The 15,868-nt window shown below is 40.7% G+C and overlaps 1 protein-coding gene across 1 annotated transcript; it reads right to left on the bottom strand.

Moving 5' to 3' along the window:
- Nucleotides 1-4,150: 4,150 nt before the first annotated feature.
- LOC308289915 (E3 ubiquitin-protein ligase TRIM47-like) lies at nt 4,151-14,755 on the bottom strand. The gene is made up of 7 exons (XM_080731696.1): nt 14,397-14,755; nt 9,643-10,017; nt 8,795-8,890; nt 7,610-7,843; nt 6,770-6,929; nt 5,677-5,727; nt 4,151-5,556 (listed from the first exon to the last, which is right to left on the bottom strand). Exons 1-7 carry the CDS (start codon nt 14,622-14,624, stop codon nt 5,024-5,026), a joined length of 1,677 nt encoding a protein of 558 aa, XP_080587822.1. The 5' UTR covers nt 14,625-14,755; the 3' UTR covers nt 4,151-5,023.
- Between the last annotated feature and the right edge of the window lie 1,113 nt (nt 14,756-15,868).

Here is a 15,868-nt window from a genome sequence, read left to right as displayed (position 1 = left end):
ATACTACTCTGGTGTGCCTTCAGGGTATCTAATACACTGAAACCCTTGTCACACTGTTTACACACAAAGGGTTTTTCTCCAGTGTGGGTACGCTGGTGTGTCTTCAGGGAACTTAACACACTGAAACCCTTGTCACACTGTTTACAGACAAAGGGTTTTTCTCCAGTGTGGGTACGCTGGTGTGTCTTCAGGGTATCTAATACACTGAAACTCTTGTCACACTGTTTACACACAAAGGGTTTTTCTCCACTGTGGGTACGCTGGTGTGTCTTCAGGTTGCCTAGCTTACTGAAACCCTTTTCACATTGTTCACAGTGGAAGGGTTTTTCTCCACTTTGGACACGCTGGTGTTTCTTCAGAGTCGATACCTCAATGAAGCTCTTCTCACATATGAGGTTTTCCTTCCTGTGTAGGTTATCAGATGTTTCTGTACTTCTCCTGGCTGAGACGAAGTCCTCACAAGATCTTGGTTGGTCTGTGTCTCCTCGTTTCTGACTGGTTACAAAGGAAAATGAGGGGAGCTGTCCATTTCTCATTATTTGACAGTCGAGGTTGTTGTGGCTCCCCATGTCTTCATGGAGGAGAACCTGAGATGTGAAGGCGTATGGAAACTCAGAACTGAAGACCTGCGTCTTGGAAGCTTAGTTCATGGACAGCACTGCCAATACTTGCACAGTTAATTGGAAGGCGTTTCTTTGTCTATTGCAGGCTGGAAAAAATTGGTTTTGATATCTTCTCTGTCAATCTCTGTCTCCCCTTCAAGTGTCTATATATCGCTGCTTTACCCTGCTAAAACTCTCCCTTGGTCGTACCCAGACTAAATGTGATGTTTAAAAACTGCGTCACATCTTATTCAGGCTGAGATCTGGTCTGATGTCACAAAACACAAACCGTCGACATCATTCCTAACAACGCCGATTTACACAGACACATGTGTGATTATGACTTTGGCTTTGTATGGCATTGTTTGTCTGCACACATTTCTTAATAAATATGATGATAACTAGGTCCTTTTATAGTCTAGTTGGCTGAAATGTCATGTGAGGCTCACCAATCCACCAATACCCAAGGTTTTTGGACATTTGTCCGTTTATGCCCGTTCTGAATTGCTACGGGCATAGACAGCCCCTCTAATAGCCCTTATATATGCCTCGATATTATGACGTCACCCTTTGCCGCTTTCTGATTGGCTACGGGCGTAGAACCTAAGCATCATGAAACACTCCTCCTCAGTTTCAGAAACGACCACAGAGAGAGGAGCTGCAGCAGGTCCCCCAGACCCCCATCGTCTGATGATGATGATAGTAGTGAAGAAAAGACAGGTGAGCTCATATACAGTAGTGGCAATTTAATTAATGATCATCAAAAACTACATTCCTAAATAGAAATAGAAATAGAAAGCGCAGTGCATCTTGGGTAGGAAGATGAAAATTGATTATTATTTCTGACCTGTGGTGTAAATACTGGACTGGTACTAGCGTGTGTCTAACCTTTGACAGCAAATTTTGATTTAGTTTCAGTCATCTTAAGTCATGTTTTAGTCACCTGAAACGTTTTGGCAGGCCATGATGACATCGTAATGCTTGATTTTTCACTTGCTTGGATGCTGAAAATAGCAATCTACAAGCTCACAACGAGGTGCTGCACAGATTTGCTAATTTTACAGCGCAACACCCAAGCGGCGCCGGCGAGTGTAACCCAACATAAAATGACTTTTAGCTCTACTGGATCTCTTCTCCACTAGTTCCTCCCTAACATTTTAGTCTAGTTTTTATTTTTTTGATGAAATTGTCAGTATATTTAGTCTCAGTTTTAGTTTTTATTTTGTTTTCGTCAGTGAAAAAAGGGAGTCGACGTTTTTTCTCATAGTTCTATTGAGGAAATGAACACTGGCATGTGTGTGTGCAGGCCTGTGGTGAACACCGTCCTGAGGAACCTTGGCGCTCTGTACCGCTGCCAGGGCAAGCTCGAGGCTGCCGAGACCCTGGAGACCTATATAACGCACAAACGGTCTTGTCCCGACTTCAAGTAATTTTACAATTGTGGCCAACTGCCTAATCTAGTTGAATACACTTGGTCTAGATCATCTGCTATTTTCTATGAGCGACACCACCCTACGTCAAAGTAGGGGGGTTTATTCTGTACACTGTTACTGTTTCTTAATCTAATGCCCAATACTCAACCGGCTGTTTGAAAAACAATCCAGGGGGCACGGTGGCACAGTCGCCTCACAGCTAGCCTCGGAAACCCAGGCTTCATTAGGCGCACAGCTAGAAGGTCCTGGGTTTTGATTCCTGCTGGGGACGCACGCACGCATGTGTGTGCGCGCGCACGCACACACACACACACACACACAGTAAACATGAGAATTGAATGAAATTCTGATATGGCATGTTGTGGACACTGGAATGGGGGGTGAAGGCGAGAGGTGCAGTGCTCATGTCCAACCCCCAAAACTACCATTGGTGGGCAAGCCATATTATAACTCCTCCTCTGAGGGGTTTAAAAAGATGGCCCTTTACCCATCATATTTACAGAAGACCACTTTGCCACTCATTCATGTGGGAATATTCTCTGTTCAACAGCGTGAACTTGATTTTGATGCTCCAACATGCCGTGCAATGACACAAGAAGCCATGAAGATGAGCGGGAATGTGGTTTTTGGGAAATCTTCCCAGGTTTTGCACGCCTAACAGGGTTCCTTGTCAGTTTTTTGGGTTTGTTGGTGTTCTCTATTGCAATAAATTGCATCCTCCTGTATTTGGCGCTAAGACACAGATATCCCAGGCAACCTCAGTACATCATTCTGGCAAATCTAGCGCTATGTAATATTTTAATAGCCATTACTCCATGTGTATATCTGTTGCCTGGTGTGCTGCAGGGGAAAACTGTAATATTAAGCAAATGGTGCATAGGTTTTGTACCTACATTTGGCAATTTTATGGCGGCGTGCCAGCTGACTTGGACCTTACTGGCAGCTGAACGTTACACTTTCATCTGCCATGGAATCGACTACCTCAGGATTGTCACAACTCGTCACCTTCGCTGGGCTTTGGCTGTGATCTGGACCATAGTTTTTATTTTGAATATGTATCATCAAGCTCTCATCTACGACAGGTTTGACTTTGCTGCCAAGCCCTTGGACACACTGATGTGCGACCCATTGACGGTGGTGAAACACACAGAGCTGACTTATAAGGACTTGTGGCTTCTTCGTGGCCCGCCTGGTTGCATCGTTATTGTGTCCATCTCTATCATCCTCACCCGCTATTTGCTGATCTTTCGAGCTGCGTCCAAGGTGTCGGCGGATCTACGGAAGAGCAGCCATAAAGCTGCTTGTAACGTGGGCTGCTACCTTGCCATGTTCTTGTTGCAAATGCTTCCAGTGTCCTTTTCTCTTGCCATGTCTTCACTGGATGAAATGTACCCAGAGCTGAGCCCTCAAAGCCAACACCTGCTGTTGATTCTGATAATGGTCACTCCATCGGCTAACGCGGCCACCGTGATCTATCGCAACACAGAGATAAAGAAAGAGTTTCTCTCCCTCTGCGGTCATAAGGTTGGGGGTCAAGAGGATATTGAGATGATGGAGCTGCCAGTGAGTGTGAGTGTCTAGCTCTGTGACTGATACGAATAATAGTGATCATTAATATCACTAGATTATTTTTATTGTTTGTTTCATGCTTATATCACAACACAAACAGTATGCTGCTAAGTGTTTACTGTTCGTCTCTACTTGCAAAAGAGGCTGATATTCTGGCTTGTTTTGCATTCACTGTGCAACTCATGCATATTTGACATGTGTCCCTTTGTTTCCCCCCCCCCCCCCCATATTCTCAATTCGTATGACCTTTTTTACTGCAAAACCCATGAAGTTTGTATAGAAACAAATATTTTGTAATTCCCTGCATCTGTCAGAACTCTGAATGAGGACATCATCATATAAGGAAAAAAACAACAACATTAGGAACAGAAAATAGAATCCTGAGAAGCTGTTCAAAATATTATTTGCACAATGTTTATTGACAAGTGAATAGACAAGTGATTTTGATTTACAGTATGTGTGCGCCTTCTGCTTTGCACATCTGAGGCTGTTACTAAAGATATACCTGTCATTTTATAATACGTTTACTTGGCTTGATGTTTTGAGTAAAGCACATTGAATTGCGCTGCTGTCGGATGAAAACGAGTCCAAAAACGTATTGTTATAGGTTAATTATTTTAAAGCATTTTAACTATTTAAATACGTGAAAATAGCCAATCTGCAAGCTCATAACATCATGCATCGTGAGACATTGTGAGCCTGTAGATCTGCTATTTTCACTGCTTTTGTGTGACTGTTGAATGATGAAATATAGGGCATTCATTTACAACAAAACATAAAAATATGGAGAACTGGAGATAAATATGGAGAATTGTAGATACAAGGTCTCTACCTGACAGCAACGAATCAACAACAAGGCTGTTGAAATGTGCTCTACAGTTCAACAAACTTGCCGAGCCTAGCATATCTGCTGTTCTACCTGCACATTAGGTTGGTTTCTCTTCGTACTTCAGATATTGAACATATTATATATGTTCTTATCTTTGAGAACAGATTGTTATGAATTGTGACATGAGTCATGACATATGATGGACCAAACAGTTTATTGCATAATGCTGCTGTATTTGTATGTGCAATGATGCTGCTGCTGCTGCTGCTGCTATTTAAGGGCATGGTGCACTAAACACATTTTTTGGTTGTAGGCTATTCTGAATACGATGACAATAAATGTAATACTGAAAACGGAGTTCCTTGGATTTCTTTTCTTTTTCTTGTAACTCTACAAGAAGTAAAGTAACTAAAGTAACTAAGTACATTTATGTACTGGTATTTGTACTTTACTTGAGTATTTCCAATTTCCAATACTTTTACTTACAAAACAATCATTCTTACACATGCTTCGTCTAGAGGAAAGAATCTACAATCAAATGAAGAAAACAACGTTTCAACTGAATATCATCATCAGTATTCTTAACACGTCTACCATGTCTTACACAGCTCTGCTGTGTCCCCATTGCTACGCCAAAGCCTTATTCCTGGATAGAGAGGTTGTGTGAACGTGGTTTGGACTGTGTGGAGGAGGGTCATTGTGTCAGAAACACTGTAAAAGGACAGAGTACCTGCCTTGTGATCCAGGTACACCCCCACTCTGGAGGAGAAAGGCCCTGACACTTTAGTCACAACACCTTTGTGGGTAAAACTGTAGACTTTATCAATGCACCGTAAACACCAGGATTTATCATCCCCTCCAAAGCTTTGGCGAGAAGATCTGCTAATGTTTTTATAACAGACTGCTATATAAACTCCATCACCACTCCTCTCCACTTCCCAGTAACAACGTTCAGACAGACCCTCTGTACACAACACCTGATAGAACTCAGTAAATCTCTCTGCATGATCAGGGTAAGGTTGTTGTTGTAGTAATATTGAGGTTAAAGTCACCTTCCTCTTCTCCTCTGACAGGGAGAGATATTTGCTTATTGTGTTCATGTCCAGAGACACAGGATAGGAATCTGTGAGAACACACAACAAATTATTATGTTTAGAATGAGTCTCTCGGCTAAAACTCATGAGAGAATTAAATAAAAACATTGAGATTGAAATGTTCAGAACCTGCATAAACATGGACTCACATTGTAAAAAGTCCTTTCTGGTCTGAGGCTCCACTGGATGTAAAACATCAACTGCACACAATGGAGACACAAGAAAACAGTAAATGTTTTCTCATACTGAAGAACGAATTAAATTATTGAAGTTCCAGGTGTCAAAAACGTAAAGCTGTAATAGCTCGATCATAGCTATAGTGTTAGTTCAGTAACAGCTGTCTCCCCAGTGCTTTAGTAAAACAGGAAATACATTTTCATGTGTTACAAATGTCATCCAATCAGGAGAGAGAACTCCTCAAGATCATTTAATGAGAACAAATTGTAATCATAATAATGGTAAATGGTGCATTTATATACCCTAGAGCAGTGGTTCTCAACCTGTGGGTCTGGAAATTATTTTTTGGGGGTTCTCCAGATTATTAACTTAATGTGCAACATTGTTTCTCACCCAACAGTAAACAAACCAAAATTAAGTGTATAGAAGGTACATGCACATTTCTAAAGTGACAATTTAAGGACTTTTTAATACCTCTAAAAATGACAAATTAAACATTAGCCAATTTGTCAAATATTAGAGGTAGAAATTGTGAAAATAGACGATCTACAAGCTATCTACAACAGGCCGATCTACTCGTTCTGAGCATGTAGATCTGCTATTTTCACAATAGAACCGTGTAATACAAAATGTAATGCCTCAACTCTTAATGCTCGTAGGGTGGGCCCGTGGGGGGTCCCCAGTTAAAATACAATTATTTTGGCGGTTGCGGCCTGAAAAGGTTGAGAACCACTGCTCTAGAGGGTGATACAAAACACTGTACTTGGTGATAAGAAACACAGGTCACACAGGTCATACTAATTTGCTGCCCCCCATACTACAGAGTACAGGCTTTAGTGGCCTTCCCAGAGTGGCCTTCCCAGACATAAATTCCATTCAACACTTAGAAATGTGCTGTACAGTAGGGGCTGTTTAGAAGGAAAAGAATTACACTTTTAAATCCCACCAATATTTCTGCTTAAATTCTTCAATTTTACTGTAGAATCTGACGGACAGCCTACCTGTGTACCATCAGTTGTTTACTACGCTGGCTGGTTAGAAAAACAATACACATTTCAATCTCACCTCTCTTTGACATCTCTGGCCAAGATGTCTTCAGGATGTTGTCTAGTTGGTCTCTCAGACCAGACACGACATCAATCACATCTGTGAAGGACCTCAGAGGAGAGATGACCACACTGGGTGAGACTGGAGATCCACTGGAGCTGGAGAGAGACTGGAAACTCTGGAGAGAGACAAGCAGAGATTTGATTTCGTCAACTGAAACTATGACGAAAAATGTTCATTGACTAACTTTTTTCACTGACGAAAACAGAATAAAATCTAAATCAAAACTAAGCTACGATGACTAAAATTAAGACTACAGGTAAATATATTGATAATTTAGTCAACAAATAAAACATACAAGACATACTGTACACACACGGTCAAATGTTGGAGCGGAAGGCACCGCTCAAACATTACATTTGTGTTCCATACTATGAACAAAAAGTGCACTGGGCAGATGCAATTCTTATTTTAGCAATATACAATTATGAATCATAATTGTATATTGCTAAAATATTTTACAAATAGTGCAAATAAGCTCACAAGCTGATCATTTAGGTCTGCTATTTTTGGAAGATGTTTGAACATTTCTCAAAATGGAAACAATTATGCAAAATAATTGTGATTATCTCAAATAATTGTGATTAGGTGTTTATTATGTAATAATTGTAACAGGCCTAATTTTGACATTGTTATTCTGGTCTGTACACTACTACAATATACTATCAACTAATAATGTCATGTTATGCTATGTCATATCATATATCGTAATGTAATGTAATGTAATATGACATGATGGAATGAAATTAAATTCTCCCAATAATCAAAACCAAACTGTAAAATGCCATTGAGTGGAACCTGAATGAAAGTGATGATGTCATCAGTGTTGGACAGCTCCTCCAGGTCAGCATGTCTCCTCTCCAGCTGCTCCATGTGCTCCTCCAGCTGCCTCAGGAGAGCCTCAGTCTGGGCCACTGCAGTCTGCTGCTGATCTCTGATCAGCTCTTTAAGCTCTCTGCGTCTTCTCTCAATGGAGGCCACCATCTCACTGAAGATCCTGTCACTGGCCTCCACTGCTGCTTCTGCAGAGCTCTGCACACACAACACATGCACGCACATAAATTATATATGTGTGTGGGTTGCTGGCACAAAATATTTATCTATACTATAATTGGGGGGGTCCTTCCTTGACAAAGAAGTTTGAGAACCACTGCTTTAGTGCTTCTGATGACACAAGGCACCGTCTCCTCCATATAGCACAGTGGTGTTCAAACCTTTTCATATCAAGGACCATTATTCGGTATTTGAGCCGTGGACCACCATTTGATGAGATTTAGCCTCTCATACCCAAGACTTAAGACTATTTTGTTGTCGTTGAATAAGGTTTTGTCCACGGGTGGCAATTCCATGCTGTATTGATATGGTACCAAAGGAAACGTACCAAAGGAGACATTTTACAAAAAGATTCTCAAAGAGAACACCAGCACTCACGGAACAGTCCTTTTAAGGCACTTTTTTATTGTTTTATTGTTTTATTTTATGGTCGGCATGGTAAGCTGCAGGAGCAGCAACAAACGGACGCGTTTCGGCAGTCAAGCCTTCATCAGCAACGCTGATGAAGGCTTGACTGCCGAAACGCGTGTTCTCTTTGAGAATTCTTTTGTAAAGTTACGTTTCCCGACCGTGCACCTGGTAAGAAGTTTAGTATGTTTGAAACGAGTTGGAGTTGTGCGTGCACTTCTGCTCTAACCATAGGACTCATAACAGGCTAATCAAAAGAACAATTCTTCTACATTATGTCATTGTGTATAGACTTTAAATTAAGAAGACAATAATTGAACTCTTGAGAGCGTACAAATTTACACTTTCAAGAGTTAAAGATCTATAAGGGTCCATTTGGTTACCAACTCTCCATCATTTAGCTGGGGACCACCTGGAACCCCCTCAAGGACCACTGGTTGAAAACCACTGATAAAGCATCACCATTTCCTCTACCCACAGTAAACACAATAACATGAACCATGGTCATAATAATCAGCTCACGTTCAGGGCCTCAAGGACCTGTCTCAGGTTGTTCAGCTCCTTCTTTGTCTCCTGGATCTGCTGCTGGACTTTCTGCTGACTTGGCACCAGCTGTTTCTGCAAGAAACAGGAAGAGAGACAGTTTGGCTTGTAATTTAACAAAGCACATTTCAGTGTGTCGGGATACCAATTCTATCCAATCAGGAGAGAGAGAACTCCGGGTACAAACACACGTACTGGATCCACACGTCATCTTAAAGGGTCATGAAACCCCAAATCACTTATGTGTCACTTGTTACAGGGAGAAATTATATGATGCAATTTGCCCATAGGCTTGGGGATTCAGAGCTTTCAGCTGTTTCTGTAACTATTTTGTTGTACTTGCTGACCAGAGACTCTGTCAGCACACCGCCCAGATCAACTGTTTCCTAGTTTTCTGAACTCTCTCACAATCACAAGTTACTTAGACAGTTCTTTAGATTTATAGCAGTTTCTTCAAATATAGTGTTTTATCACATTAGTATTTTAAATTCATTTTAGTAGGATATATTAAATGTGAGTATTTATCGATGGGTAGTTGACTCGTTCCGAGCCGACTCACCACCGGGGTTACATGCTGCGAGAGAGCGCTGCTATGCAGCTGCTGCGGACAGCCATGTCGGTCCCGGCAAAATGTATGTACATATCATTTACAAAATATCAATTGCCTGTTTTTCATTGGGTCCAAAAGGAGTGTACTTCATTCTTTAATACTTTTTATTGTACAACACCCTGGTTTGTGTTTTTAATGTCTCTGGCATGGTTATTTAGTTCTGCTTCTATCTTTAAAACATGATCTACCGTATGTCTTCAGGTGATCGTGGTCCTACCTGTTTCTCTGCCTTCTCTGCAGCAGCTGACACAATGGCATGGCCCTGGTGTTCATCCATGGTGCACAGATAGCAGATACACTGCTGGTCTGTGCGACAGAACACCTCCATCAGCCTGTCATGACTGGAGCACATCTTCTCCTGCAGTTTGCTGGTGGCTGGGACCAGCTTGTGCTTCTGCAACACGGGAACATTGTGGTGGGGCTGGAGGTGAGTCTCGCAGTAAGAGGCCAGACACGCCAGACAGGACATGAGAGCCTTGCGACGCCTGGCTCCGGTGCAGAAGTCACAGGCCACGTCTGCTGGACCGGCGTAGAGCAGAGCAGCGGAGGCAGGAGACGGCTGACCTCCTGTACTGCTCAGCTTCATCACAACCTGGAAGTAAAGAGAATAGGAGGGGAGGTCACTCACTGTGTGATGACAAATAAACACAGTCATTGTGGGGTTCAAAAACACAGTTAGAAATCTGAACTTTGGCATTGAATAAAGTTGATTGCTTACAATGTAAGCATTTAACAGACACTCTTAATCACTGGAACCCTTTGTATCTGTTATGTATGCCTACAATGAATGTATGTCGAGAATATGAAAACTAGGGTATAGTGGTTAACCAGTGACTAACAAAGTCAAAGATCAGAGTACCTGTAGATTTCATTAACCCTAGTCAACAAAATGACAGCATAAACCTAACCGTATTCCAAACCTTATCCTCAGTAAAACATTGCCAAAACATAACCCTATTCCTAAAACTAACCTCTGTAAAACTATGCCAAACAAACCCTAAAACCTATTTCTAACCTTATCCTCAGTAAAACAAATACAAGAACCGCCTCATCGAGTGGTGATCGGCTAAAAAAAATGAGGGCGAGCGTGTTTTGAGGCGAGCATTCCGGTTACCTTTGGTGCTTCTGCGGAACGCTGTCTGACTGGTGTCGTTTACCATACCTGTACTTTAATGTTATTGCAGATCGACCTTTGTTGTTAGTCCACTTGTCGACCACCGAATAATGTAGGGTGACTGTGTTTTGGGGCGAGCGTTTTGGTATTACCTGGAACCCCATCATGGACCCCTGGGGATCCGCACACCCCAACTTTGATTGATTGATTGATTGATTGATTGATTGATTGAAGAATTTATTAGAAGTTTGCAATAGAAAAAAGTACAGTTTCATGACGGCACAAATCACTGGTACAAGGTCAACTAAAAGGAGTTCCTAGTAAGCTTTACGGCTTATTTACACAGGAACCACTTTATGTATCTCATATAACATTGAAAGACAGACGGATAGAACAGAGTACTTTGCATAGGATAACATCAATTACAAAAGCAGAAAAGAAAATAATAAATGCCAGGGCGATAAAAAACAACAGATGTGGGCCTTAGTCTATTTACAAGTCACTAGTAGCAGCCGTGACTTTTTTGACTTTTCAGACCAATTTTGAAGGAGGCTATAGGGATTTGCACTCAGGCAGGGAACACATTTTAGTGTAGTAGCCTACTGTACATGTACAGTATGTAGCAAAATATTTGTTTTTGTAATTTTTTGAATAATATTTGACTTTATTCAGAAAACTTAGGTCAGGCCTAAATGGTAGCCTGATTTCAAGACTCTACGCTGGAGCTTACTTAGAGAGTGGGCGGGTCTATTGGCTGGAGCCAGGCTACCTAAATCATAGATATATATAAAGGCTAGATAGCTCACGCCCGCTGTTGGCCAATGGGGACTGACGACGCTACAGGTCGGCCATCTTGGGACAGGACCGATCGCCCAGTTTAACATTCATTTCTATAGTGCATGAACTATTTAAATGACCAGAGCTTGCTCAATTTTCAACCTATTTTGAAACGGATTGGTTTGTTATAAACCTAAGAAACGTAGCTACGTTACTGTATACTTAGAATAATTATAACCATGGATTTCCATATGAAATAACATTAAGTGTATAGGTAAAGTAAAACAATTAGCTATACACACTGTATTTATATTGTAAATATAACATGTAATAGTTCCATTATTAGTAATATTTATATTATTTAATACATTATGTATTAAATGTATCAATGTATTTATTTAATATAAAAAACTGTCTCATTTGGCTTATATTTATTTCATATAAAATAGTCTCATGTTGCCATTCTGTAAAATATGAGATTAGAGATGGGGCTTCAAGGTTATTTTATTAAGGACATAACAAAACCAAATAAACCTCTTTTTTAACTAAAATAATACATTTTATTTCAGCACTGCAACTGCAAGTCATTTCCCAATCAGTAACATGACCAATCCTCCCCTCCCTCTGAAATCAGACCACTAACAGCTAGACGAGTACATACATAATATATACCAACTATAGTCATAACAGCAATAATCATGATATATAATAATCTTTTTTTTTTTGTGTTAAACCCCATGCTGCACAGGTAGCTTTTGGTGGCCCTTGATATTGAAGTAGGCTACATGCAGTACACCTGTTTGAAGGTTCAATGGACCAATATTGTATTGAACAGCTCAACAATGATCAATGAGGTTGGGGGTTAGACTGGAACTGTTGGGGGCTGTTGAGAGGGCGGTGGTGTGGCAGTGTAGAGAGACAGACAGGATTTACCATCATCAAGTATACCTGTAGCATTAACTGAATAGCAAAATCACAGTGGGTTCCTTTTCTCAGATGGCATTCAGTGCACTACTCATGGGCTCATACGTTCTTGCTTGGAGTCAACTTTAAATGTAAAGCCTAAAAAGGAGGTAAACCAGACTCAAATACATTCATTGGGGGAAAAATGACCCATTATTTAACATCTGCATTACTTACAAGAAGACTACACAATTATAGAATGTAGAAGAATGTTTTATTTGATCATTGTTTGCCTGTTATCTCTCCTATGGTACCAGATCAATACAGCATGGAATTGTGGATGAAATGTTTCCATACATATATACACCAACTAACTTCATCAGTGTATGGTGGTGACTGTCAATGCCTGAGCAAAAACACATCCTCTGAACCTATCCTCCTATCCTATGGGCTGTTTTCATCTGGATTCTGCAGATGCCTGGCGAACGACCCACTCTGCTGCCTTCACCATGCCTTCAGAACAGATGGTATCACCAGACCTCCATTGCTTTTCAGGGTCAGCAGGTGGTAGCTCTCGTCCTTACAGGCAGATTCAGCATCGGTCACAAGGCTGGCCCGGCAGACATCACAGGACAGCTTCTTCAAAGAGCGTCGCACAACAAATCCTGAAATTAGCAGTAGACAGATTATTATAATATTATTAATATTATTATTACCCCAATAAATTTACCCCCATTGATTCCGGAAGGGGACCCAAATGCATTCGTCCCCATCCGGAATCAATGGAGGTAAATTTACTATAATCATTTTTTTGTGAAGAATGTGACAAACACAAAAAGAAATTATTGAACTCAAGTCTCCATGGTGTGAATAATCTATATAAAAAAAGTCGTTTTGGTGGTGAACTACTCCTTTAAGGATTTATGTAGGATGTATGTAGGCCTATGTACACTATGTATGTATGCATGTATGCATTAGCCTATGCAAACTTTGAGAATAAGACAACCACAATAAAAGAGTTAAAAAGTGTGTAAACAGGTGGTAGAAATATTTCTAAAAGCCAGGGTCAACAACACTCTTGCAATGTTATTATCTCACAGCCCTGTTGTTCCTGTGAAGCAGAACTTTTATTGTACATAATGATTATCCTAATTATAATATAATATTGTCATATTTGTGGCAGGTGATCCCACAGGTTCCATTTGGATAGGCCTACTCCTTTCATTGGAGCAGCCATAGGCATTAGGCAGCAAAACAATCAGGCATCTTCACAACAGACTTAAGTTCACATACAGTAGCCTAGGCCTATTTCTGTAAACAAAAAGCCAGCAATTCCCTGTATCAATGTATCTAAATGTAAGATATTTTTAACAAACCAAACCGCTTGGAAATCATGTAATTCTGCCTCTCCCACCATTGTAACTTTGCTGTCAACTTTGTAATAAGATATAGGTCTAGCTCACACTCACAGCCTCTTTCTTGTCTCTTAGCCTGCAGCTAAAAAATACAACAATATCCACACAAAGAAATGTAATTTAAACAAAAGATTAGTTGTCATGAAATCGTTATTGGTCTCAGGAAAACCTGATAATATTTGAAAATCTCGATTGTTGTTGTCTTGATGAACTTGTGCAAGCAGCCATGTCACTTAACTATGCTGCATGCTCTTTTTTCGAAATGAAAAGCTTCAATTTCAACATGTCAACCAGCCTGAGCTCATAGCCACGCTAATAATGTTTGTAATAATCCAAACCGTTAGTAAATCGGTCAAGATTTCAGAGAGTAAAGAGTATTTAAGTGTGCAGATCACTCACCTTACAGGCACAATACAACGGCAGGACGCGGGGGATGGTCCTGTCCTAAGATGGCCGCCAGTGAACGACGCCGCCGACTCCGCCTTGCGCCATCTAGCCTTCTTATATATATCTATGACCTAAATGGGTTAAGGTCTGTGGGGGGGCGTTCCACATGTTGGTGGTATAGAACACTGGTCTAACCTCCTAACATGCTATCTAAATAAAATTCTAAGTAGCCTGTTTGTAGCCTTGCCTATATCATTAACAGCATCATCAACACAATGTGTAGTACAGTAAGTAAACAACATCTACCAACCGAGTTTGCTGTATAGCAGAACGTTTAGTTTAATGCTGTAACTTGTAAAGTCATCTCAGACTCACCTCAGCCAGCATGGTGTTCTTCCTCAGAACAGGTCTGGGACTGAAGCTCTCTCTGCACTGGGGACAGCTGTAGACTGCAGTCTCGTCCCAGTAACCCTCAATGCAGCTTCTACAGTAGCTGTGTCCACACGGCAGAGCCACAGGTTCCTTTAGAAGCTCCAGACAGACAGGACAGCAGAACTGCTCCTGCTCCAGCTCACATGCCTGTTGCTGCTGCTGCTGTGCCATTTGACTGACAACCACACTCACACTAGCCTCGGAAACCCAGGCTTTGCACTCACACTGAGAGAGAAAGAGAACACACAACACACACTTTGGTTTACTCCACAGACAGATTGGGATAGAAAACACACTACAGCTTTAGGTTTCGTTTCTTATGAAAACTGGGAGAGGCAAAGGGTGGGACTTCCTGGATGTTTTCTCCATGAGGAGGCAGTGGTTTAAAGAGACAGAGGCAATTAAGTTCAGCTTTTGGTTAAACGTTGGGCTCACACTTAGGCATAATATATTTAATAATATAATATGTATAATAATATAATATTTGACATAATCACAATTATTTTTTCATGATCGTCATAATCGTTTCCATGTTGAAAAAGCTTCACACATTTTCAAAAATAGTGGAATAGCAGATCTACAAGTATTTTTAAAGTATAAAGTTGTCAAAAGTCAGTCATTTCTTTGTATATGTAGTGTCATATCTGCCATATGTGCAACTTCAAAACCTAAAAGCCAAACAGAAATGTAATTGTCAACGACGAAAACACAATTAAATCGCTATAATTGCAATTATTTGATTGACAATAATTAATAGTCATAAAATTTCATAATCATGACAGCCCTACTCACACTAAAAAATAATTTCTCTGCCATGTGGAAAAGTCTGGTGAGGTGACAGAGGATTACAAGATAATTGGGGGGTATTTATTTATTATAGTAACATAAAATATCTCGACTTCACACTGACCACATTCTCTCCACTTCCTCCAGCGAGCACACATATGGCTGCCTTTAAGAGTGAAACACTCTGACTCAGGATTACAAATATGTCATGATGACAAGATGATATTATGTGAGCTTGATCATAAATTATTATGATTCATAATATTAAACTAAAGGGGAAACCTGAAAATGACACACAAGGATGACATCTAGTGGCCAATTCAGCAAGGCCTTATCATTGCTTAGTAGCTAGCTTGTTATTTGCATTTAGTTTTTTGGTCCCCTAAAGCCTCTATCAGAGTCCAGGGTGAAGAGCTATTCACTTCACCGCGTTGTAGTTTACTAGCTATCACCTAGTCTTTGTTATGTATTTTTGGTGATAGCTAGAAAACTACACCGCGGTGAAGTGAATAGCCCTTTACACTTCAGGTGCACCTGGAGTTGCCAAATTGAATAAATGAATGAATTCCATTCAGTATTTATGACCTCAGTCAGTGAACAGGACAGTGGTACAGTCACTGGACCTTTGG

This window comes from Nannobrachium achirus, assembly GCF_963921795.1.
Source record: "Nannobrachium achirus genome assembly, chromosome: 8".
Classification (NCBI taxonomy): domain Eukaryota; kingdom Metazoa; phylum Chordata; class Actinopteri; order Myctophiformes; family Myctophidae; genus Nannobrachium; species Nannobrachium achirus.
This window is presented reverse-complemented; position numbering and strand designations above follow the sequence as displayed.